Genomic DNA, 26052 nt, shown 5'->3' on the forward strand with positions numbered 1-26052 from the left:
CCACTTGTCTCCAAGATGCACACACATATATCCACACCCACACCAGACGTGATTTACACTCAGTCATTTCAGAGACTCACGTTTCACTTGCAAGGACCCTTGCACTGCTGGCCTGAGAAGCCCAAATGGAACCTATTTATATAAAAAGTGAGCGCCCCAGCCTATGAGACCGTCTAACACCAGGAGTGCCCCAACTGATAACCATTGCTCGTTTAGTCCCATCAGGGTTACGTGTCCTACCTTAAAAATGTTATCACAGGTTCCAAAGAGTCAATCTTCTCTGAAGAATAATTTCCCCATTCAAATGAGAGCTCACAATCCTTGTCCCTTAGAAACTGGTAAAAAGGCAAGAATTAGAAGATGGTGCCAAACGTGTACATGGGCCGTGGCAGTCACGGGGACTTGGTATGAGCAGATTCCAGATGAGGCTCTCTGGGGACACAGTAATGGGTTGCTGTATTCACTGAAGCTTCTCAGTCAATCAAAAGCAGGATGCTTTTAAAAGAAGCTTTAAGACAACCAAGATGGCGCAGTAGGTAAACGCTGTGCTCACCTTCTCTCACAACCACACCAACATTACAACTCATCTATAAAACAACCATTACTGAGAATCACCTAAAATCTTGCTGAACTGAAGCCTTTTGTCATGCAGGGTCTCAGCTCCCAGTCCCCACACAAGAACGCAGGACATGGTGAGGCCAAAAAGCAACACCAATGGAGCCATGGACAGGGGAGTCATAACACTACATTTTCGCTGGTGGCTGGGTTGGAGACACCGGGAGCAGGAGTCACATGATTCGCAATCTGCTGTCTGCCTCTCTGCCAACCAACCAACCCCCCAATGCACCACGGCAGTTATATCAGTGGCTAATGACTGACTGGTTACAGCTGATGGCCAACTAGTCACAGCTGATAGTCATCCACTACCCGAGCCAGCACCTTTTCATGTGAGGCTGAGAAGCTGGAAAATGCTCTCTGGGACTCTGTCCCCACACCTTTCAACTAAGGATGCACAAAAGAAGCCACCTCCACACTGGTAGGAAGGTCAAAGATGCAGAACGGGCTGGTCCTACACCTGTGTGTGACCATTAAAGATCGGGAGGGTTATTTCAGCTGTGGGGGTACCCCCCAACCCCCTAGAGCAGCGAGGGATCTCCGCCCCACCCCAGCCCAGGATCCCAGTGCCGGGGAGAGAAGTCCCCGTAATTTCTGGTTGTGAAAACCAGCGGAGATTGTGACTTAGTGAGACTGAGTGTGGCTGCACTCCCAGGCATGCCCCTTAAAGGGGCTGCACGTGGACCTACCCACCAATGGAATCACTCGCTCTGAGATCCAGCACTGGGGCAGCAGCTGGAAAGGCGGCAGGGACAAATGGTGGGGAATTGAGTTGTCTGGCTTGGGACAGGGCCGAAGAGGTTGTTTTCTCCCGGGGAGCTGACTGAGGCCATTGTTTCTTTCTTTTTCTTTTCGTTTCTTTTTAAGATTCTATTGGGGAAGGGGAGCAGGACTTTATTGGGGAATAGTGTGTACTTCTAGGACTTTTTTCCAAGTCAAGTTGTTGTCCTTTCAATCTTAGTAGTGGAGAGTGCAGCTCAGCTCCAGGTCCAGTTGCCGTTTCTAGTTGCAGGGGCTGCAGCCCACCATCCCTTGCGGGAGTTGAACCGGCAACCTTGTGGTTGAGAGGACATGCTCCAACCAACTGAGCCATCCGGGAGCTCAGCGGCAGCTCAGCTCAAGGTGCCCTATTCAATCTTAGTTGCAGGGGGTGCTGCCCACCATCCCTTGCGGGACTCGAGGAATTTAACTGGCAGTATTGTGGTTGAGAGCCCACTGGCCCATGTGGGAATCAAACTGGCAGCCTTCGGGAGTAAGGAGCATGGAGCTCTAACTGCCTGAGCAACCGGGCCGGCCCCGAGGTCATTGTTTCTTTGTTGAGCCCTCCCCCTTCCCAGCGTGCGAACAGAGGCTGCTGCCATTTCTGAGTCTGTGCCATTAGTTCACCCCACCCAGTGATTAGAGACCTGGTCTCACCCTACTTTCGGGCACACCCAGGCCACTTCCAGGGCTTTTTCATGCAGACTGCCTGCCTTGGCTCAAGCTGCATACTTTCCTAGATTCTCAAATGTTTGTGGAACCCAGACAAGCAGCATCTGGTTTGAATGTGTCCTGAGCAGCCCTAAGCCGGCATTAGTGGCAGCCTTCCTTGGTTTGCGACTTGGCTTCTCAAGGTGCTTCCAAGCACAGCACAGGCAGCAGACATCTGTGGATTTCTTTCTGGTTCCTGCTGGGTGGCCCTGGGTGGGGCACGGACTATGGCTGAACTTGACCTACAGCGGATCCCCTCCAAGGCGGTCCTGGGGCTGGCATCCCCAGTGGCTAGCTTCAAAATGAGCTGGAGTATCACCCAGGTGCCTCCAAGTACGATACACCCAAGGGGCTGATTGGGCAGGTACCAGAGTCCTGCTGAGGCAGATCCTGCTCTGTAGGATCAGCCCCTGCACAACTCTTCCACTGTAGTCAAGGCCAGTCCTCACAACAGTGAGCCCAAGGATGAGTGCCTCCTATTGATGTGCAATTATCAACCAAGGTCAACTACAAAAGTAGGGCACACACAACCCACACAAGGGACACACCAGGAGTGCATGGCTCAGATGAGCAGAAAGACTGTGCCACTGAACCCTACAGCATATCTACTACATAAGGCCACTATACTAAGACCAGAAGACATAGCAGCCCTACCTAATACATAGAAACAAACATAGGGAGGCAGCCAAAATGGGGAGACAAAGAAACGTGTCCCAAATAAAAGAACAGAAAAAAGCTCCAGAAAAAGAACTAAGCAAAATGGAGTTAAGCAATCTATCAAATGCAGAATTTCAAACATTGGTTATAATGATGCTCAGTGATCTCAGGGAGAACTTCAACAGAGAGATAGGAAGCACAAAAATGGAAATGGAAAACATAAAAAAGAGCTAGCCAGAAATAAAGGATACAATAACAGAAATGAAGAATATATTACAGAGAATCAACAGTAGATTAGATGAAGCAGAGGCTCCAACCAGCGATGTAGAAGATATGGTAGCAGAAAACACCCAACCAGAATAGCAAAAATAAAAAAGAATCAAAAAAATTGAGAATTTAAGGGGCCTCCAGGACAATATCAAGTGTACCAACATTCACATTAAAGGGGCACCAGAAGGAGAAGAGAGAGAGCAAGGAATTGAAAACCTATTTGAAAAAATAATGACAGAAAACTTCCCTAACCTGGTGAAGGAAATAAACGTACAAGCCCAGGAAGCACAGAGAGTCCCAAACAAGATAAACCCAAAGAGGCCAACACCAAGACACATCATGATTAAAATGCCAAAGGTTAAAGACAAAGAGAGGATCTTAAAAGCAGCAAGAGAAAAGCAGATAGTTACCTACAAGAGAGCTCCCATAAGACTACCAGCTAATTTGTCAACAGAAACTTTGCAGGCCAGAAGGGATTGGCAGGAAATATTCCAAGTGATAAAAAACAAGGACCTACAACCAAGACTACTCTACCTAAAAGCTATCATTTAGAATTGAAGGACAGATACGGAGCTTCCCAGACAAGAAAAAACTAAAGGAGTTCATCACCACCAAACCAGCATTACAAAGAATCTTAGAAGGACTTCTTTAAGAGGGAGGGTGGTTAAGGATGGGTGAAAGGGGAAGGGATTAAGAAGTACAAATTTGTTGTTACACAGTAGTCATGGAGATGTAGGGTATAGCATAAGGAATATAGTCAATAATATTGTAATAACTAGGTATGGTGCCAGATAGGTACTAGATCTGTCAGGGTGATAGATGGGAATGGGGGTGGGGGCAGGGTGAAAAGGTGAATGTATTAAGAAATACAAATTGGGGGCTGGCCCTGTGGCTCAGGTGGTTGGAGCTCCGTGCTCCTAACGCCAAAGGCTGCCAGTTCGATTCCCACATGGATCAGTGGGCTCTCAACCACAACGTTGCCAGTTTGACTCCTTGACTCCCACAAGGTATGGTGAGCTGCCCTCTCCCCCCGCCCGCAACTAACGGCAACTGGACCTGGAGCTGAGCTTCGCCCTCCACAACTAGGACTGAAAGGACAACAACTTGAAGCTGAACAGTACCCTCCACAACTAAGATTGAAAGCACAACAACTTGACTTGGAAAAAGTCCTGGAAGTACACACTGTTCCCCAATAAAGTCCTGTTCCCCTTCCCCAATAAAATCTTTAAAAAAATAATAATAAAATAAAATAAAATCAGAAAGGACAACATCTTGACTTAGAAAAAATCCTGGAAGTACACACTGTTCCCAATAAAATCTTAAAAAAAAAAAAAAAGAATAAAAGAAATACAAACTGGTAGTTAATATAGAATGGAGTATTTGTAAAGATCATGTAAGGTGCCAGATGGGCACTGAACTTATCAGGGGGATCACGTCATAGACTGTGTAGATACCTGAGCAATGTGTTGTACACCTGAAGCTGAAGTAGAATAATACTGAATGTCAACTATAACTAAATATATAGGTACATATAGTCACGGGATGTAGAGTACAGCCTAGGGAAGATAGTCTATGGTGTTGTAACAGCTATATAAGATGTCAGAGAGGTAGTAGCTTGGGGAGTGGGCTATCACTTTAAATGGCAAACAATTATGTTGTTTTGTACACCTGAAACTAATAATGATAATAAAAATTTTAAAAATCTAGTCAAACTTTGAAAATCCTTTCTTCTGCAGTCATTGGCCATTTAAACTTGTTATCTGAATAATGTTTTCAACTAATGAAGTAAGTGAGAAATGTCCCCATAGTTAGGTTCCAGGCTTAGACAAGGAATTAGTGTGAAATGTGTCCAGGACAAGGTCTCCAAATAGCTCAGGGATGGAGAAAAACATGTTCACGGGGAAAAAAAAAAAAAGAAAAAAAATGTATGAAACCAAATGAGTAAAAACAGGACTTGTAAAGAATGACTGAAGAGTTTGTATTATTTTGCTTAGAGCAGATAACTTTGAAGGTAAACCTTACTTAAACACTACTTGGCTGAGAGTATTTTGTAAGACTGGTGACTACAGTGGGGAGTTCTCCTTTTAAGGTGTTTACAGGTGAGCTCTCAGCCTTTCTGGGAGCCTAAAGATGTATTTCTTAATAAAAGTTATACCTGGTTTGAGGTGTCAGAGGATCTGCATTCATTCATTCATTCATCCATCCATAGATATCACTTATTACATTTTCACTAGAGGAGAAACAGAAGAAATTGCCTTTTACTATTAAAGAACTAAAGACAGAGGGCCAACATCACCTGTGCCAGAGGTTGTTAGTAGGTTGGTTCTTTGGCCTTTAATATAAAACTATTTCTGTCTTAAAACATTTATTTGAAGAGAGGGACAGGCTGGATTTATGTGTGTCTAGTCATCCTTTGAAGTACAAAATAAATCGTGGTTTTAAGAAAAGTCACAGTTCAATTGGTTTCATACACCATCAGTTTTGAGCTTATTTCTTTTTCAGCATAACCAAAATGGGCACACACAATTAAAAACACCTGGAATTAAAATAATCACACCATCACAACCACAGACAGCCAAGGGAGAAAAAAAAATAAATCAGTCTTCACATTTAAGTCAGTTAGTCCTTTTTTAATAAATTTGAATTCATTCATCAACAAGTTTCATATTGTATCTATCACTCAATGTTGCTGTTTGTTTTTCATGTCAAATAATACCAAAAATTACATCAATGTGCTTAAGCAAAATCAGGTTTTATCTTTACAATGAGATGAAATCAACATGGGGATTGACCGTGACAGCAGTCGCCTATTCCTACTAGAATAATCCTGTACTTACCTTGAACATACGCACTGACTTGTGAAGTAGAAACATGAGTGTATGTGTGGCTGGCCCCAGGGAGGGGCCTGCTGTGTGAGTCTCTCTCTGGGAGGTCGCTGTTTCCCCAGGTGTTGGAAATTGAGTATTTCAGGAAAACACGGCACCTTTCAATGCAGTAGAAGAGGTAATCGATCCAAGGCACACTAGCTAGTGTCCTGGGAAAATTTAATCCACCTGGGCAGCTCTTTGCCCCACGACTCAGCGTTACTGTGACGGTGGCTCGTGTAAGAGCCAATTAACTGTTCACCAATTAACTGTTCAGCTTTGCTTACATAAAATGGCCAGACATATGAACTGGTTTATCAGGTGGAGAGTTAAAGGAAAAATTATGGAAGGTTTATCCTATTCTTTCAAGCCAGGAGATTCCACGCTGAACCCATTCTGTTAGAACACACCACGGTGTGACAACCGCCAATGGGACTGTCTACTGGATACCACTGCAATGGGCCTGTCCCCTTAAAACCTGTCCCAAACGTGCTTGGTGTCGCGTCTGCAAGGATCTCCTTGGTGAAAATATTGATTAGCTGGACAGGGGAGAAGGGCCTTGATGTGAATAAGAGAACATGTCAGAAGTTCTAGATGCTGGCGTTAAAAACACTCGATATAGTACATGTAATGTGATTTTCAGAGCTGACAGGAATGTTCTCATGGCATATTTTCTAGTTCACTTTAGATTCAGGGGGCCATGGATGTCTCCTGGGATAGACAGTGAAACCCCTCTCCACTCCCGGGGTAGGTGAACAAGACTGGCTTCACAGGTGAGCCCAGTCAGATCAGTCTTTCTCTGAGGGGATTTGTGGAGTAGGTCTCGAACTGTCTCAAGTATATCTGAACACGGGTCACTACAAGATGCTCCTGTACACTCTGAGCCCCTGGGAAGCATTTCGGAAAGACAGGACTACTTAGAAAATTAACTTTTTATTACGTTCAGTTGTTGAGAAAGAAATATCATTATATTCAAAATTCATTATATTCAGCTTTTGTCTCCTTACTCATGAGGTTTGGACATGGGTGACAGCCACCTCCCAGTAATGCCAAAAGGTCGGGGTTCAGAATCATCAACCCGGCTCGCTCACTGGCTCCAGTAACTGCTGTGGAGTAATGAGAGGCTGTTGTGACTGAGCACAGAACCAAATGCAACTCTCTTCTGCCAAAACCAGAGTTACGCTTCTCAATATTTCTCACAACTTTTAAAAATGGAGAAGCTATAAAATAATTTCATTAGAAGAAAGTAAGTTTCTTCTTAAATGGAGTAAAGCAAATACATACCCAAGGATCTTAAAAAGTTTGTTTTTTACAGAATATATGTATGTACTTCTGTGTGTGTGGTGTGTATGTGTAGTTACAAACACTATTTATAGGATAGCTATTATGTTAACTTCATTGCAGTGTCTACAAAGTTGTGGATCTCAGTCTTGGTGCCAAATGCATATAAAAAGCTCAAAAGCTGTTATGACTATACCATGCAAATTTATATCCAGAAAACCTCGGGAAGTAGACCACAGCTCTTCTGAGCCCCATGGGGTCTCTGCCTTTGATATTTGGGTACCTCGACTATTCATCACAAACGTTTTGAATCACTTTTCTTCCAGAAAAAAATGAATGTCACAGTTCTGAATAGTATACGAGTAAATTGTACACTTAAATCGAGCATTGACTGCTTTTTGTCCACCTTCATTTGCATTTTGGGGTCCCTCCTTACTCATTCCTCGAATCACTGGATACAGAAAAAAGATACCTGAAGTATTGAAAGGGATAAGGTCTTCACAAATGTCTTTTTTTTTTTTCTTTAACATGTTAACAATGATAAGGCCACTTACAAGGTTTTTCCCAATCTGTTTAACTTTGAAGATTCCCCCATTGTTGCCCACGAAAAAAACTGTCAGAGAAAAGCCAAAGACCAAGAAATCACCTGGTCATCTCCAGACAAAAACAAAACCAGAGAGCAGGGGTTGGGAGAAGACATTGAAGAAAGGCAGGAATGAAGGAGGGGAAAGGATATAAAAATTGGTCCTTGCTTCTAGCATGAGACTTCGTGGATTATGTTTCACCTGACAGTGGGTTTTGAACTGTTGCAGACGCCCACAAATTAAAGGTTGTTATGGCCGCCAAAGAAAAATCTAGTTATGGTCATCAGCTCATGGTGATGGCCCCACCACGTGCACCCCCAGGAAAGGTGGTGCCTCTGTCTACATGGAAAGATCTGGTACCAGCTATTAGAGAACCAGATGAGACTCTGGTCATTGGTTTTGTATAGAACAGAGAGGGTGAGGCATATGTGGCATTTGGGGTTAAAGTATTAATTTAGCAGTTCTTTTCGGAATATTTTGCTTTGTTTTTTTTCTCCAAATGCTTAACTTCACTGTGACATCTGTTTGCACAACTGTAGTCACTTCAGTTTATGGATGCCTGTGATAGAAATATTGTTTACAAAAAATATATCATCTCTTTTTTTTCTTTAGAAAGATCTCATCTAAATAGTAAGTTAAGGTTGCATCTATGAAACCAGTGCACCTTGTCTTGTTTCTACGAGCTTTAAAAAGTCCAAATACTGATGAGGCCGTGGATCAGACGGAAACAAAAGTGACTGTGTGTGTCGTCAGATTGCTCTCCTTTGCCTCAAGAGAACGGTCACGAGTCAGTGGGTGACACGTGGTGAGTACTGGGTGTGTTTCTGCAGCGTCCTAGTTAGACTAGGAGTGGTCAGATGTGCTTATGACATGTGTCGGATACAGAAATAAAGGCATGAGGATGTTTCTTGGTTTCTGAAATTGAACAGTAGAAGTGTTTTAGCTTCAATCTTAATTCTAGAGAACAGAAAGTAGTCACATCACATAAAAATATAACATTGCATGCTGCCATGGTAGCAAGCATAAGAAACAAAATCTTGGGAAATATACACATATATATGCATGTTATGCAAATATATTTTATATTAACATACAATGTTATAAGAGTGATTGATAACGTAAAGACAAGGGGGGAAGTCATCCTAGATGGTTTTACCTTAGAGTAACAAATAACCTGAGATGTCTACGCTTTCTGTTAAATATCAGGCCTAGAAATCCATGAGATGTGGAAGCCAGTTTCGATGATTGAAATGTCATCTGAACATTGGCACTGTGTTCCCACTGTGTGTGCCACTGTGTTCCCACTGTGTGACAGGTAAGCCAATCCACTCCAAGTGAACGACAACAAAAACCAGACTGTACATCAGAGTACTTACAATTAGATGCCATCCATGTCTGATGGGTTTTCATAAAATGGACGTTCAGACACCAATGTGGGATCTTTCTATGTTTAAGAAAATGGTGAGATCACACTCACCCCAGCTACTAAACCGTGCAGAAAACGGACGCCCAACGAAAGCAATCCCCATCGCCAAAAATGCTGAAAAGCTTTCGCTTAGTAAACTGAAAGAGAGGATACGAAGTGCGTGACACGTTTTAAACTATCAATACCACTGGATGAGGTTTTGAAGATTAAGTAAGAGTTTCTTTCTGATTTTTAAACTAAAACATCTAACTTATGATAATAAAAGACCCATTTTGGGATGATGTGTTTCAGGCCCTCATTCTCAAGGCATCATATTTAGACAATGCTTGTCCCTTTCAATTAAAACAGAAAAAAAACTATGACTTCCTTTAATTTGCATCCTGTGTTAAATTTGTCCATAGCTGCAAAATGTATATATGTATGTGTATTTGTTTTAAATACACATGGGCACTGACACCTGTGTGTATAAACACATACACATACATCCTCATATACACGTGTGTTTTATATATATGCCGAAAGTTCACATATATATACAATTGCGTATGTATATATGTATGTGTGTGCACGCGTGTGTGTCTCTGTGTGTGTACAGGTATAAAAACTTGACAGGCAGAGTAATACTTCACTCAGTGTTAAATGAAGTCTTTGAAAAGTCAAGTACAGTCACTCAGTTAACATAGTACAGCCAGTAAACTAAGTTGAAAAGAGAAAAAGTGAATGGAAATACGATCCTGGACCATCTGTCTATGGCATTCACATCGGTTAGATCGGGGATTTTAATTTTGAGCTGCGAAGATCTCCTCCGTAGATGGGTCTTCTTGTGCGGGAGGCCCCGGTCCCCCATGTGTCGCCCATGCCCCTCCCTGGGCACGCTGTGTTTCCTGTACTGGATTCCTGAGTTGTCAAAGGATATTGCTGAATTCCTCGTGTCACCGACGCTGCCCGCGACCTCATTCATTTCATTGTGAACCTCCAGGGAAGTTAACAGAATGTTTCCATGAGCATCCACCTAATTGGAAGAAAATGCACGTCGTTACACAGCCAGCATGGTCATACATCTACTTTCCATATGCAAATCCAGGGCAGGCTTGCTATACAGTCACGTCACATATCTTACGAGAACTTGCACGTCTGTCAAACACAGCACTCTGTGTTGATGGGAAATGTCATTTTGGAGGCTTAAGTGCAGTTTAGAGACTTTATTTCCTTGATTTAAAAATTGTCACATAAGAGATTAGACAAAATGAGGGGGAACTTTTCAAATTGAAATTTCACACTATGGATACAAGTCCTTCCTGAAGAGAAAATTAAAGTACAAATGCCTTTCAAGACGATAACTTCGTGTTATAACCATTTTTTTGTACTACTGTAAACTGGATGGACAGTATTCTCCCGTTCTTCTCTGGAAGTCACCTTGTCCCCTTTTCTGACGGTATAAAAATACCCACATTATGGGGCAGACGCAAGCGAACGCTCCTATGACGACTTGGGTAGGGTAGATTGACGCTGCCACGCAGGCACAATTCCTAGCCCCCTTCCGGTCCTGGCAGGACGCCTACATTTTAAGGGCTATATTTAAGACAGGCTGATGTCCCTTTCCACATTTCAGCCAAACTTGAAAATGAAAACATTGAATTCTGTGTGAAAAACAGCTTCAGGCCTTTCATGACAGTCTACTCGTGATGGTCTATGGTCTGCCGTGGAACTTTCCACAGAGCATGCCTGAGGCTCGGGGTCCCCAGTGCAGTCCCTCCTGGGGTGAGTCTGTAATGTCTCCTCTCTGAGTTTACTAAGCCCTCTCAGGGCCTCGTGGGCCATCCCACTGTTGCCCGGGTGGTCACTGTTCTCCACTCCTTGCCCTGTCCTTGTGTAAAGCCTCCTGCCTCTAGAACTAGGTTAGGTGTCTCTGCCTTCCTCCATGAAGCTTTCACAAAATCAGTTATTTTGTGCAGGAATCATTTATTGTTGTACTAATTGAATCTCCCCGTCTTTTATATGCCCTTTACTTTTATTAAAGGATATATGTGCAGGAGGTGAGGTAGGGAGAGGAGATGCTGGACTAAGAAGAGACAGGAGCCTGTGCCAATCTCAGCACTGACAGGAGCACAGGTGGGATGGCCCCCAGGCACCAAGGTGGCCCAGACTCAGGAAGGGCCACACACATCCAGGCCATTCAGGCGCTGACTCAAAAGGCACTGAACAGGACTCTGAGATGTCTATGCCATGGTTTGGAAACGTCATTCAAGGTTGCTTAACTAAGCTTGGGGAAGGAGAACTGTGGTCATCAGGATGTCACACGTTACTCCCCAGAACCTGCATGTGTTACCTTACACACAAAAGGGACTGATTAAGGTTACAGATCTTTTGATGGGGGGAGGGGGATATCCTGATCAACCCTTAAAAGTGAAGAACTTTGACCAGCTAGAGTCAGACGAGGAAGTCGGCAAGATGCGGCAGAAGTGAAAGCGTGATTTGAGGTGTGACAAGAACCGGGTTCACCATGGTAGAGAGGGCTGCAGGGAGAGAACGAGAAGAAATAGGGTGGCCTCCAGGAGCAAAGACTGGCTGCCAGCCTGTGTGGCAGGGAGAGCTCGGTCCTACCAGTACAAGGGACTTGTTTGGTCAACAACTTGAATGGCCTGGGTGGGGGTGGATTTACCCTCTGAGCCTCCAGAAAGGAATTCAGCCTGACTGACCCCTCGTTTTCCATCTCCTGAGGTGAGAGCCAGCTGAGCCCCACTGTACCCGGACCTCTGACTGACCCGCCTGTGATGTCATCCTGGGTGCTGTTTAAAGTGGCTACATCTATGGTAATTTGCTACGTCAGCAGTCAAAACTAGTACTGGAGGGAAGAAGGAAGGTTTCAGTGGGGAAATGCATTTGAGTTGGGCCTCAAAGAATGAGTAGACATCTTGTAGGCAACAGGCAGGAAAAATATAAGTGAAGTCTTGGAGAGCACCTGGAGGGCTCTGAGAAACACAAACTTGCTGAGTAGGATTCAAGTCCCTGAGAGAATGGATTCAAACACACAGTTGCCGGCACTTGCTAAGCTCGTGATAGATGGGATGACTGGCATTCTTATCGCTGCCATTGTCATCTTGGTATCGTCTGATCATAATAGGCAAGTACACCTGGTGAACGGTGAAGCATATTGGAGTCAGCCACAGCGATTTCTAGGTAGAAAAGAGACATAGCTCTGAAATGCAACTCAAGCTGCAGGATGAAGAGTAAAAGGTGGATTCAAGGTAAGAAAGTGGAGAGAGGGCCTGAGCTCAAGTGCACTGTGGACAGTCTGGAAGACAAATGCCAAAAGATAATGAGTCTCTGCTTCCTTCCTGGCATAGCACCCAATGCCAGCATTTTCTGCAGGTGTCACCCAACCCTTGGTGTGGCCCCAGCAGCGGCTTCACCAGTGCCCATTCATTTCTGCGTCTCCACAGTTAAGGCAGTGGGGAGGGGTGGAGAGAGACTTTCTCACCACCCCACCCCCACCCAGCCCTGGCCCTTCCTGGGCTCCCTATAGAGACTCCGACATGGTCCATGCAGCAGTGAGCATGCCCTTGGCCTGCTTGTACCCTGTTTTCCTGCCCGACACTGCCTGTGAACTACAGGGTGAAGGGTGTCACGGCGGGGATAAACCACGAGCATCTATGGTTTCTGCAGAAGGCAGACAACCAGCTGGGGGGTGCTTGGCGATGCAAACGGACCAAGATGACACCATCTGTACCTGGGAGAAAACTCTTCATGGAGACCCACCCTTGGGAAACGAGGCAGAGCGCTGCCAGAATCATATGAGCTGTGTTATCTTTTAATCCAGTAGAAGGAAAAATTCCAGTGGGGCCTGTATCTTGAAAGAACCAAGAACGTTAGACCTTTGCAAAAGTTTGGTTTTTTCCAAGTAGTAATGTAGAATTTATTCTCTTCAGTGAGTGATTTATTACACATTAATTACAAACTCAGGAGACTGAAATTGTTTTTCTGAAGGTAGAAAAAAACCCAAAACATTATTTAGCTTTAAAAAAAAAAAAAAAAACCTCTGCATTCTATATAATGTTTTGAACACAAAAAAGTCATGAGATGAAAAGCCCAATCGTCCACATGGGAAGATGGGATGCCTCACCAGACACAAGCACACCGAGGTTCTAGACCCTTCCTCAGGATTGCTCATACAAAACATTCCTGTACACCTGCTCTGTGTCAAGCCCTGTGCCTGGTATGGGACCCCACAGATCAATAAGAGAAGGTCACTGCTTCCCAGGTGTCTAGCAGGAGACAGCTTCAAGTAATCAGCAAAAACATTTTTTTAAAAACTGCATATTAGGCTGGCCGGATGGCTCAGTTGGTTAGAGCGCGAGCTCTGAACAACAGGGATGTCGGTTCGATTCCCGCATGGGCCAGTGAGCTGTGCCCTCCACAACTAGACTGAAGACAACAACCTGAGCTGAGCTGCCACTGAGCTCCAGTGGGTGGCCGGATGGCTCAGTTGGTTAGAACGCGAGCTCTTAACAACAAGTTGCTGGTTCGACTCCTGCATGGGATGGTGGGCTGCGCCCCCAGCAACTAGATTGAAAAATGGCGACTGGACTTGGAGCTGAGCTGCGCCCTCCACAACTAAGACTGAAGGACAACAACTTGACTTGGAGCTGATGGGTCCTGGGAAAAACACACTGTTCCCCAATAAAGTCCTGGAAAGACACATTACCCCCTTTCCCCCAATAAAATCTTAAAAACAACAACAACAAAACTGCATATTGCCCTTTAAACATATTTTTAAACACATACTGACAATACCATCTTCTTCCTAGTTATCAAAAATGCCGTATAAAAAGGCCCTTTTATAAAAATCTAGAGGATTCTGAACAACTTTGTAGAACAAAATACCAAATAAAGAAATACTTTTTCTTCAAGGAAGGGAGAGGGGTATTTTACGACATGATTTTTTCAGTCGCGCTCTGGTGGTTCTAACAACTCGGAGTTTCTCCTGGCTTTAAAAAGATGCGTTTATGAAACTTCTCCTCTCTTCCCACAAGGAAAATAAAAACATCACATCAGTGGAACCAAACTGGTGACAGATACCACTCATAGACACATGTTCCACAAGATTACCACGTCTGAGTCCTGGTGTGTGTGTTTTGATAGATGCAGAGAATCAGATGCTGTCTAGTAAAGAAGGCATGGTGGCCATACAACTGTGACATGCCACCTCACAAGCACGGAAGTTGGAAAAACAGGGACAATATCAATTGCTTGAAGTAGGGAGTACAGAGGAAGGATGGGAACAAACAGCAAGAAAAAGAATCAAGGACAATATCATGAAGAAGAGCATCTGTCTTAGGTCCCAAGGGAGGGGAAGCTGTGGACAAAGAAGAAAGAGATTCTGGGAAGAGACTCAAAGGCAGAGATGATACATTCGGTGATTTCAGGACCTGCACAAGGAGAGTGAAGAAAACATAAGTGAAGTCAAATGAATGTTGAGTTGATCTTTCAAGACTTAATGACAAATTTATATGAATCAAGTCCTGTTTTCCCCAGTCCCTTGTGGTCTGTGCTGTGCTTTTGGGAAAGGACTCATGGCGGGGAGAAGGGTGGGCGGGCGATGTGTGTGCCCTGAACTCTGGCAAAGGAAACTTAGTCTGAAGGGCGCCAAACACAATTCCCTACCAATATCATCAATAACTGACCAACTCAGCGTGCTTCCGGGTGCTCTGGACATTTGGGCTACCTTGAAGCTGTGTCAGAGCAGCCCCTGGGAGGTAAGTCTCAAGAACCAATACAATTTCGCATTATTCCCTTTTCAGAGTGAGTGAACACTTGTAGTGGAAATCATAGCACTGAAAGGAACTTGACTATATGTCAAGTTAATAAGACCTTAGTGTAGACTGGTTTCGCGACTTTTGACTTACAGTTTTACATTTACATAGTTTTCATTTAATCAGGAACTGATATGTAGAAAATGACCACAAAATTATGAGAAGATTTTTTTTTTTTCTGAAAGAATTAAAGGGTTATTAAAATCTATTAAATCTTAGAATTTCAAACAAATACAGTTGGCTCTTGTACAATGTGGGGGCTCGGGGTGCCGACCCCTCATGCAGTCGAAAATTCACGTATAACTTAAATTGATGGGTCCCCAACGGCACATAGAAAATATGTTTACTAATCTCTTCCTATCATCTCGAATGTAAATCTTAAAACAAATGAAGTGATTGTGGATGTAATACAAGACTGAAAGGCCTTGTATTGAATGACAGATGATGACTTGCAATTTTTAAAGCACTTCATGAATACTCCTTATTTTGAGGAGCTTGTCTCATGTCTACTATAATTAAAATCACTGATTTCAATGTAGTTTTTCTTCCTGCTCTATAACCTTGACAGGTGAAAACATTTAACGGTTAAAAATATCACATACTTGGGGGGATTTTCGTTTTCCCCTAAAATGTGTCACCAGATTGGTGCACACTAGTTATCTCATTCTCTACTTACCGTCAAGCTTCTACGTTAAGTATAATACTCTAGTTTTAGAAAAAAAAAAATTAGAAGGCATTTGCCATTCGGGGAATGGAATCTAGCTCTTTAGTGAGAAAAATGATGTCAAGCTTACAGCTGATTCCTTACCAAGAATTCCGACTTTCTTCCACTTGATGAAATTCAAATAATAGTAGGTCAACTTGCAAAATATCACAAGGCCTGTAACCATAATACAGGCACTGCAACCGGAGACTAACTCTTCGGTAGAGAAGGAACTCAGGAACAAACAGAGGTTAAGCACACATAAATTAAGGTTAAGATTTACATTGCACCCCTGGTCTGCAGAGAAACTACGAGAATATGCAAACGTTTTAAGTACTCATAAATCAACCAGTAAGTTAAAATATTGGACGATCACTGGATAGAAGGAAAAACTACTCATGATTGTACAATAGCGTCAATGATGGCATTGTCCCACAGGCAGTCCCAAAGCATAAATCCGTCCTGGGTGGCCGCAGAGCCTCTGAGGGCTGAGTGACATCCCTTAAGGCACATGAAAGGTGCTCTCAGGAAAGATAGTGACAGTGCAAGGCATTGCTGTCATCTGAGTGTCTACTTGTTTGACGCCTTGGGCCACAGGGTTCTCATCCATGACACCGAGGGGGCTCCCTAAGGCCGCTGTTGGCTACACTGAGAAACACTCCTAAGAGATGTCACTGAAAGTAAACGAGTGAATAATTATAATTAAAAAAAACTCTTGAAGCTGTTGGCCAGTCCTTAGTGCCATTTCTGTTTTGCATAAAATTTGTGATTATGTTTTTCTCGTTTCCCTTTAATTCATCCACATCATGTGATATAAACTTTTGGGGAAGTTCAATTCTACTTTAAAATTATCACTAAGTTCTTAGGTGTAGTCAGCAACAGTTTTTAATGTTCACCCTTAAGGGCATCAAATATGCATCTAAAACCAGTACACGTGCCTTTGCGTATCGACTTCAACCCTCACGGCTGAATATAGAAAAACACAAACACAGAAAGGCATTCCCAAAACTGCTGGGAAAACAGAAACAATTTTTCAGGAAAACCAACAATAAAAATGGACTCCTGAAATTTTCTGCTGCATCTGATTTACACTATATTCTTCCTACATTCTGCTAATTTGCTCTGTGGATATTAGAGGCTTGGGGTTTTTGTGTTTGTTTGGAATTTTATGCTTCACACTCAAAAAGTGTATTTCTTTAGCACAACAATTTGACTGTGCTAAACCGTCTCTAGAAGAAACGAGACAAATTTGTAATCTGTTTAAGTTATGAGGGGACTTGGGAAAGCATTGTACGTGTCTGTGGATCTGTGCAGTAGAAACAATAATGATGTAATGAAGTCTAGTTTCCATGGAAACTGCATGACCAAAGCATAGTGTGTATTCATAGTAGGATGCAGACTTACTTGGAAACATAACAGCATGGTACTAAGTATATCTTCCACTGAGAACTTTATGATAATTTTGCCTGATTTTATTCACAGATCCTGGGTTTCTCTGACCAACTCTACGTTTTGCTGGAAGGATGTGAGCCATTTACACCCAGTTAGCTGGCTCCTTCATTCATAGAGGCTTGCGGACCTAATCTGGTTCACAGGTGGGTCACGGATGCAGTGGTACCTGAAGGTGGCAGGGGCCCGGGATGCACTGAGAGCACGGGAAATAGCAAGGAAACTTCACGGGTGGGGCTGGAGAAATAAGTACGTTTAGCAAGAAGAACTTGAAAATAAAGAAATATAGCAACAAGCCCAGTATGTAAACAGGTAAAAATTCATTTTTGAGGACTTGGTAGATAAAGACAAAAATTCTATAGAAATGATAATGTGTTTTCACTAAAATATTGTGTATAATTGCAAAAACATAACGCTTTAAAAAAAATAAACTGAAATGACATATGACTACAAAGTTCCTTTGTAATTGGAAACATGCTGAGCTGGGCTGGAAGGGCGGTCCTAATTTACTCCCTTCTCAGTGTGGCCCAGGGACTTAGAGCAGTGCACTTGGCCGCTGCTGTTATGTCTGCCTGGCCCTGGCTTTGGGCAAGACACCACTAGGGGTGGGGCCAGGGCCACTCTGTGAGAGTCCCAGCCAGAGCACTGCTTCTGCCTCAAGCTAAGCACCTTGAACCAGGAGTGAGGGTGGGAGTGGGACAAGAGAGGGGTCTGCCCGCACTGTGCCAAGACCTGGCATGCTGATATCACATTGGTAATTTTACCACTAAAAGAAAGTTGCAGCACTTTGGGACATGCTTTTGCCTGTTAAGGTCAGACCCCACATCCCTGAGTGCCCTTCATTCTGGCATCCACGTGTTCTGTTCTTTTCATAGGAAACTGGGAAACCTTGGGCCTCTCCAGTTTCTGCGCTGATCTGGGTTATACGTAAACCTCAGTGACATGCAGGAGCGACACTTCACGTTATGTTGAACGAGCCCACCCAATGCCTCCTCAAAGGCCATGCAGGTGACTGTAGTGACTGACGAGGTTGGGGCAGGGTGGGGTCTGCGATCGGCAGGCCTGGGAGGTCAGGACAGTGGAGGGCCTACCCGGTTGCTTTCGCTCTTCGAACGGTCATTCTTGGCCTTGGCTGTCTTTTCTGCAAGCTTCTTCTGCCTTTGAGGGCCTCTTCCAAAGAAAATGTAGTTGACAAAGGCATACTCCAGAAGGGCCAGAAACACAAAGACAAAGCAGCCCATGAGGTACATGTCAATGGCTTTGACGTAGGGGATTTTGGGCAGCGTCTCCCGAAGGTGCGTGTTGATGGTCGTCATGGTCAGGACGGTCGTGATCCCTACAAAAGAAATGGGAGAGTAAGAGGCAGAAGCGTCCCGTTTGTGGCTCACTCCTCACTTTCTTTTTGTATTTTCTCAGAGCTTGAATTAGTTAGAAATAATGGATTGAATATTATTGGGCAATCAGAATGCCACAGCACCTCCAGTGTGAGGTTTGGGCAGCAGGTCACGCCTCGGGTCAGGGGGCTGGCATGGCTGTACCCGGTGGGCACACCGCAGCCCCACGTGGTCCTGAGGGTGAAGGGGGTGGGGTGTTGGGGTGTCGGGCTCCAGAGGAGAAAGGGCACTCTGTGAAAGTCGGAAGAAACGGAAGTAAGCCCAGAATTTAGCATAACACACCAAGTGTCTGGATGAGAAGAAGCTTCCAGGAAGAAGAATGAAATCTCTGAAGACTCTGAGAACCTAAGGCCACCTACGGCTGGAGAGGTGAGACTGTCAGTGACGGCTCAGAGAGCCTGCCCGTCAGAAGAAAACAATTCTTTGTGCAGTCCTTTATGAAGCAAGAGGAAGAGGCAACGATGTCAAAAACTGTTAAGGATGTGATCCAGCCCCGAGCGCAAATAGAAGTGAAGGTCCTGAGGGCAAACTGTCACACAGAGCGACTCCGTGCTCTGTAAGACGGAGTCCGCACAAGGGGCTCAGGACATTTTCGATGTCAAGGGCTAATGGTTTTATTCAAACTATCAATCGTCACCATACTTTGGGGCAACTGACGGGATCCCCCTTTTTATGTCCTTATGCTGAATTTGTTTAGATAGGAGTGTGCGAATGATCTCATTGTTACTCTAATGGAGCTGAATTTAGTCCCTAAAAACATGCAAAGACCACACTTTGCAATCCTTCTGTAGCGATGGGTGGGGTTCTTGCTGTACAAAGATTCCATATTGGACGATCTGAAGCCACACAGAGCAGGGGACACCTTGGTTAGTGACATGAACAGAGCTAGTTGAACTGAGCAAAGCCACATGTACAGAAGAGGCCTGGATGGCTTCCTTGTTGGTGGGACGGTGACCATGGCAGCTGACTTGCTTTCCCGGAGACAGACTCTCAAAATATGAAGCCGTCTCAAGGAAGCAAGGCGGCTCCACCCGTGTGATTGTTCCTGCGTCTTCCAGGACCCAATGGACAGAAAAAGCATCACCCTTGTTGCTATGTCAGGCCACGGTTCTTCAGCCACAGCATCCGGAAAACCATCATGTCGCTGAGGCCAGGAGGCAGTGCAGGCCCCAGTGGTCAGCGCCCCCAGGACGTGGGGCCGAGTCCAGGCCACCTCTGCACGTGGTCTCACCAGTGGAGCTTCTCTGACCCCATGCGGAGGGCACGAAAGAGCAGTCCTCGTCCCTCCTCGTCCCGGCTCTGAACTGCTATGGATGGTAGAGGCGGGAACTGGAGAACTGAGAATCTTTTTATGTGGAACTGTAAACCATGATCGCTTAGGGGACACACGGAAATCGAAGGAGTCAGAACATTTACCACTCCCCTTAAACACAACTCATAGCACCTGGGGACTTGTAAAACCTGAAAATGGCAATGGGATGATTAGAGTTTATAAATAAATGAGAAAATGCCGTTATCCCACAACATGTACTGTTGCTGCCACTACTTCTTTTTCCCTCCCAAACGGATTTGGAACACTTCATGCGTTGCTTAAGCGGTTGCTTTGGTTCTCCAGTTGACTATTTTGAGTGGACGTGCATAACACAGGCCTCGGTAGGTGTCCCCAGAAATGGGCTGAAAGAACGGGGATAGGGACAGAGCCGGCACGTGTCACAGCCGCTCAGCCTGGTAGACATGACCCTTCAATGGGTGAGGACCCTGGTTCAGCCCCGGAGTGCACGCTCAAGGGGTCTCTTACCAGTAAGATTTTTGGGGGAGCACTCCACTCCTTCATGTGAGTTTGGGCTCACATGAGTCTTGGTTTAAAAGACCAACACATTTACTAGTCCCTTCCATCGTTTTACTTCCTGTCTGGATACAGTGGACAGTAGTGGACTGGAGTGGTTCACAGGCTAGACGACGTGGACCACGTGACCGCAAGCAGGCCCAAAGCCCAGCTCTACCACTTCCCAGTGGCGTGACCTGAGTGAGCTTTGATGGGTCCATCATCGAGAGCTGCTGTGAAGTCTACTTGCAAAGCCCGAAAAGCAGTGGTGATGCCCTAATAAATGAGAACTGGCACTGGTACCACCACCAATAAATAATCACATTTACTGCCATCATTACAGAAAAAGTAATTCTTCCGTAGCCTCTAGTTCCTGGCAAGAGGCCTGGTTCTGGCAGCCTTGCCATGGACTGCTGCTCTCAGAGGGGACCCTGTCGGATTGCAGGACAGGACACGGCTGGATGGTCCCTTTCGTGTTGTTTGTACTTTTTCCCAGCTGTGAAGTCCTTTTACTAATTGTTAGCCTCAAACAAACTATTTCTCATTTAGATTATGTTAATAAATAATGCATTTGAAAAGCTGCATTTATAAAGCCGACTATGAAATAAAAATATGATTTCCATCATTGAATTAAAAGCTATCTTATTTCTCTTCTTTGTGATCAAGATAATGTGGCCTTAATTATTTTAGCATATGTTTTCACTTTCAGAACGCCCGTTACTATTATTCATTGGTAAGCGGACGTCAGAGTTTTGAGGAAGACCATCTAATTACAACTCCCAGCTTTGCAGTCTGGTGGCTTCTAACACTAACAGTTCAACAGATCTAGGGGCCAGACACTGGGCAGCAGGAACGTACAACCCCAAAATGTACGGCGAAGTGGGGCAGGCCAGCTGGCTGGAGAACCGGCGCCCCTCTCAATAGAGACACCCCTGGACAGCACCGGGTCCCATGCGCCCTGAGCCCCGGGCACAGCTCTACACAGATCATGGCTGAGCCCCCCTCCCCCCACCCCGGGCAGATCTGCACCTTTGAGAACTCATTTACAAAGGAGGTGCCTCAGTCATGGTGCAGCCACTCGGGATAACAGCACACAGCACCCCCAGCATTTCAAAGGCTGTGGTAGCAGATGAGACACCCGGAGTGGGGCTGGCGGAGGGGATGGCTCCCACCAAAGCCTTCCAAACCATGGCCACAAGCTCTTAAAGAGGCATGGAGCACGTTAACACCTTACAGGCCCTGAGCCTCCCTCAGTAATAATAATTAGTAACAATTCTTGCTTAGCTTTTTGGCTTTTTTTAATGCATGGTTTTTACAATGTGATAGACCAAATAACTCTTTTACGTGTGCTGTCTATTGACACCGTAGGACTCACCTGTGGCGGTTAAGGACCTGGAGCCAGCAAACTGGGTTAAAATCTCTCTGACATTCAGCCTATGACTTTGTACCAGTTACGTAGCTTCTAAAGTGGGGACAATGACACTGCCTGTTATGCTATGGGACTGCTGCAAAACTGACAAGCTGACCACATCAATGGCCTTGCAGAGAACCCGGCACCTGAGTGTTTGGAGAGTTTCAGCCGAAATGATTATTGTCGTTGTTATTGTGGCGTGTTCGTGACCCTTTCCTTAAGCAATTGGAGGTCAGCTGTTGACACTGGCCAGTCCCTGCAGAGCCAGGCTCAGAGGCCATGTTCTGTGTGGGCAGAAGGCAGCCGTGGGGAGTGGTGTCCCCTGAGAGCTGCACCTGTGGGAGTCCTGTCTACTCAGACACTATGGCCCTAAGATCACAGCTGCCTTTAGATCTCTGCGCTTCAGTTTCCCCCTGGCACTGGCGACTGCCATCTGCACCTACCTCCCAGACTTCTGACACCCACCAGAACCTGGCATCCCTCAGCGGTGAAACCTCTGCAATTGTGGGCAGACCATCCTTTGTCCCAGCAAAGCCACAGCAGGGTGATTTATGTCTACAACATAATGCTGGGTCGTTAAGAACAAGTGGAACCTCCTCTCCTGCCTGTAATGAGGTTGGGATGACCACAACCCACTTCAGACAGATTATGTATTTAACAGCACAGTAGACAGTGTCTTACAATTAAAGACCTACAGAACTTGGTTGTCTAGAAAATTTACAAGTTTGCACCTCACTCCTCCTGGTGCCAGGTAATTATGGTGCTTTGGTCACTGTACTTCTAATTATCTCAGTAATGACAAAATGCCTGAGGCCAATTCACTGTGAAGCTCAGGAAGCTTCAGCTTCCGGGCTCTGCTTTCACCGGCCTTATCCAGACTCATCCAGACTCCGGGAGGGGTCCCAGGAACTTTAGACTCCTATACTTTATATCCGTTTTCTTAAAGAGAGCCCTTGAAATTGTATAAGCTAACAGCTCTGCAAAATTTGGATCTGCCCCTGCAAATTCATTTTAGCTCTGGCAGGTGAGAAGAAGAGAAAATAGTTTGAGAGTAACCTGAAAAAAAAAAAAAAAGGCAAAACCTACAGAAAAGACTGACATCACAGGGGCTGGGGTGGGAGAAGCGGGTGGTAAAGTCTGCAGGCGGTAGAAAAACTCCTGGAGATTTTTGTTAGAGATGCTTTTCTTACCATTCTCACTAGAAATACATAATAATTAATACAGCACTTTTCAGTTTTTTTGATACTTTTTTTCTCAAAGTGCTTTTTTTTTTTTTTTGGAAGAGGGTCCTGGAGCCAGCTAACTGGGTTAAAATAACTGGGACCTTAACACTTTTAGAAATAGTTTACCTGAGTTTCTGTGCTATTTCATGGGGGAAAAAATCTAATCTTGAATCTAATTGTGCAAGTCATATATCTTGTGGGTCTAAACCGGCTACCCACTTGCACACATGTCACACATATTCTCCTAGAAAAAAAAAGGTTAAAAGTCCTGGGGAAAGACAGTAAACAGAAAAAGGAGGAAAGAGGGATAACTGGAACCCTAAATTCTCTTGCTTCTCTGTAAGTTAATTTCCTCCCCCCCCAAAAATGTTGACAATTCTTTTCCATAAATTTTAAAAGGGTTATTGATAATTCCACTTTCAGGAATTAAATTCAACCCTACCCAAATATCTGGTGATGGAAGGAGAACTGACTCTGGGTGGTGAACACACAGTGGGATTTATAGATGATGTAATACAGAATTGTACACCTGAAATCTATGTAGCTTTACTAACAATTGTCACCGCAATAAACTTTAATCAAAAAAAAAAAAAAATTCAACCCTACCCAAAGGAGGGATGGACTAGATAAGTGCTCTTCAGCTCTGTACTTACCCAACATGTATTTGAATATTTATTTTGTCCACGCAGGTTCATAATAATTAGCTGAGTAAAGAATAATCTTTCTGAAAATATAAGCCTTCCCTGAATAATCAATATATATTAGAAATAATAATGGAAATTATAATATTTATTGAACGTGAGCTGATAATCCAGTTGTCAAATAACCAGTGGCCAGAAAAGATCACCAGAGCTCTTATGAATCGCTCAGAACCTAATCACATATTTTAAAGCTCATTAAATTGTGTCATTCCAATTACATGCTATAATATTTGACTATTTTTCTGACTTAAAAAAAGAAGAATGCACAATTAACTATGTCTTCTTTCTGGGCCACAGGATAATTTTGAACAGGAAATGTTAATCCCTGCTTTAAAACTAGTGTCGAAAATAGTTTTATTATGCAAATATTCGGCAAGCATATTTTCCCTTTCACGGGCATGAAAATTCACATTTGAGCCTGATAATTAAATTAACACATCAAAGCAATCGTGCATGAAATTGGTGTTTCAAGATAAAAAGTGACTCTGTGGGCAAGCCTGGTGTCAGAAACTGTAGCTGAAAGTCTAGCCTTTGGACGCCTTAATGGTGTAACGATGCGGTCACTTTACGTCTTGGCATCACCTTAGAACGGCACCTACCGAGGGCGACTCGAGCCGCGGAGGCATCGTAGTTGATCCAGAAGGACACCCACGAGAGGATGGTGATCAGTATGGAGGGCATATAAGTCTGCAGGATAAAGTATCCGATGTTCCTTTTCAACCGGAAGCTCAGGGAGAGCCGAGGGTAGGCACCTGCAGTGACAGACAAGGGTTACGCTGCACAGGAGACACGGCAGACAAGAATTTGCTCCCACTTCTGGGGTCAACAGAATGCATCTGAGAAGCCCAGGAAAGGAGGGGTGGTCCAGGAGTGTGTCATTGGCTTCTGTCCACCGGTGGTGTTTATGCAAGAACTAGGAGGGCAAGGTATTCCAGTCTATCTGTAAGGAAACATGAGTATCGTCTCCTAAGGCTCCATGCCCAGCTGAGAATTACCCCCACATACTTGGGGAAGGCCTTTAGCTTACAAGAATACAGGATAATGCCAAATACCTTATTTATGTTTCAATTAATGGCTGACCCCTTCTTCTTTACTACAGATGGGGAGGCATGGCTCAAGGCTTTATTAAGCCAAATGGTTCTTGCCGGTCGTCCCCTACAGGCCATCCAGAGGGACACTACACACGTGTTGAGGCACTGACCCTAGGCAGACTGGGGTAGCTCCAGGCACCCTGAGAGCTGGACAGGCACAGAAGGCAGCCTGGTAGGCAGAGATCGCTGCTCTGACCACAGGAAAGGCGCTAAGAAGAGCCTTGAAAAAGTACCTGGCCCGTTTTCTCATGGGTGAACCCGAGTGCTAATCTTCCAACGTGTGTGTGTGTGTGTGTGTGTGTCCCACTCAGCATAGCCGTGGAACCCAACCAACACCACCATGCAGAGCGAGGAAACATTTATGAGTACTTTCTATTTGTCTCTTCGGTTGTATTTTGTTTTTCTTGGAGCAAGGCAACTGTAGCTTCCATTTCCTCCTGTCCAGTTCAGGACAGGCTCCAAACTGCTCCAAACTGCTCAGCTCCTAAGGATTCTAATGAAGCTGATTGAAGGTCAACCAGTGGAAACCCAATGGGCTTCTCTAATCCTCAACCTCCCAGCCTCCTCCTCCCCCTCACTGATGGACATAGCTCTCTTCCTGACACTGCTGTACCCCTTACTTTTCTTGACGTCCTTCTGCTCCAAGCCTGGCAGGTTCCTATTCTCCTGCCCCCAAGGATATGCCTTTCCCACACTTCACTCCATGTCCCTTTCTTGTTATGTGTCTCTTCGGTAGCAGTCTGATTCACTCACGTGACTATTGCATTTCCATAAAGATGAAAGCCTTCTATCTCCAGGCTCCTCCTTCAGCGGGAACCACATTTTCAGCCAGAATTATATAAACTAGAAAGACCCAGCACAAGAGGCTGGCAATCTGGGAAATTTCCTCCAGTCTGTGTGTGTGTGCATGTGTATGTGTGTGTATGTGTGGTTTTCTTTACATGGCTCTGATCAAATGCATATATCATATCGTCGTCATAGAATAAACATTTTCACACTTATTACAAACTATTTGTAAACATAATTTAAAATTATTTCTAATGTATATACACATGTACACACATATGTACACATTAAATATATACACATGTACTCTAGAAATACATTTTCCTTAATGTTGTAACTTTAGGTTATTTCCAGTTCTGCAAAACTATAAATAATACTCTTAAAGAATATCTTTGAGTAGACTCCTTTTGCTATATTTAGACTTATTTCCTTAGGATGAATATGATGAATATGCCAAAAGAGGAATTGCTAGGCCAATGTTTAAGCCTT

The 26052-nt window shown here is 44.4% G+C and overlaps 1 protein-coding gene across 1 annotated transcript in view; it reads right to left on the reverse strand.

The window, feature by feature from the left end:
* Positions 1-5626: 5626 nt before the first annotated feature.
* Positions 5627-26052, reverse strand: part of GABRB3 (gamma-aminobutyric acid type A receptor subunit beta3) — a 159662-nt gene continuing 139236 nt past the window's right edge. Inside the window, exons 7-9 of the mRNA XM_033100294.1 lie at positions 24286-24438; positions 18224-18468; positions 5627-10179 (exon numbers count right to left, since the gene is read on the reverse strand). Of these exons, the coding sequence (XP_032956185.1) occupies positions 9838-10179; positions 18224-18468; positions 24286-24438 (740 nt within the window). The 3' untranslated portion in view covers positions 5627-9837. The remainder of the gene's footprint in view (positions 10180-18223; positions 18469-24285; positions 24439-26052) is intronic.

This window comes from Rhinolophus ferrumequinum, chromosome 28, assembly GCF_004115265.2.
Source record: "Rhinolophus ferrumequinum isolate MPI-CBG mRhiFer1 chromosome 28, mRhiFer1_v1.p, whole genome shotgun sequence".
Classification (NCBI taxonomy): domain Eukaryota; kingdom Metazoa; phylum Chordata; class Mammalia; order Chiroptera; family Rhinolophidae; genus Rhinolophus; species Rhinolophus ferrumequinum.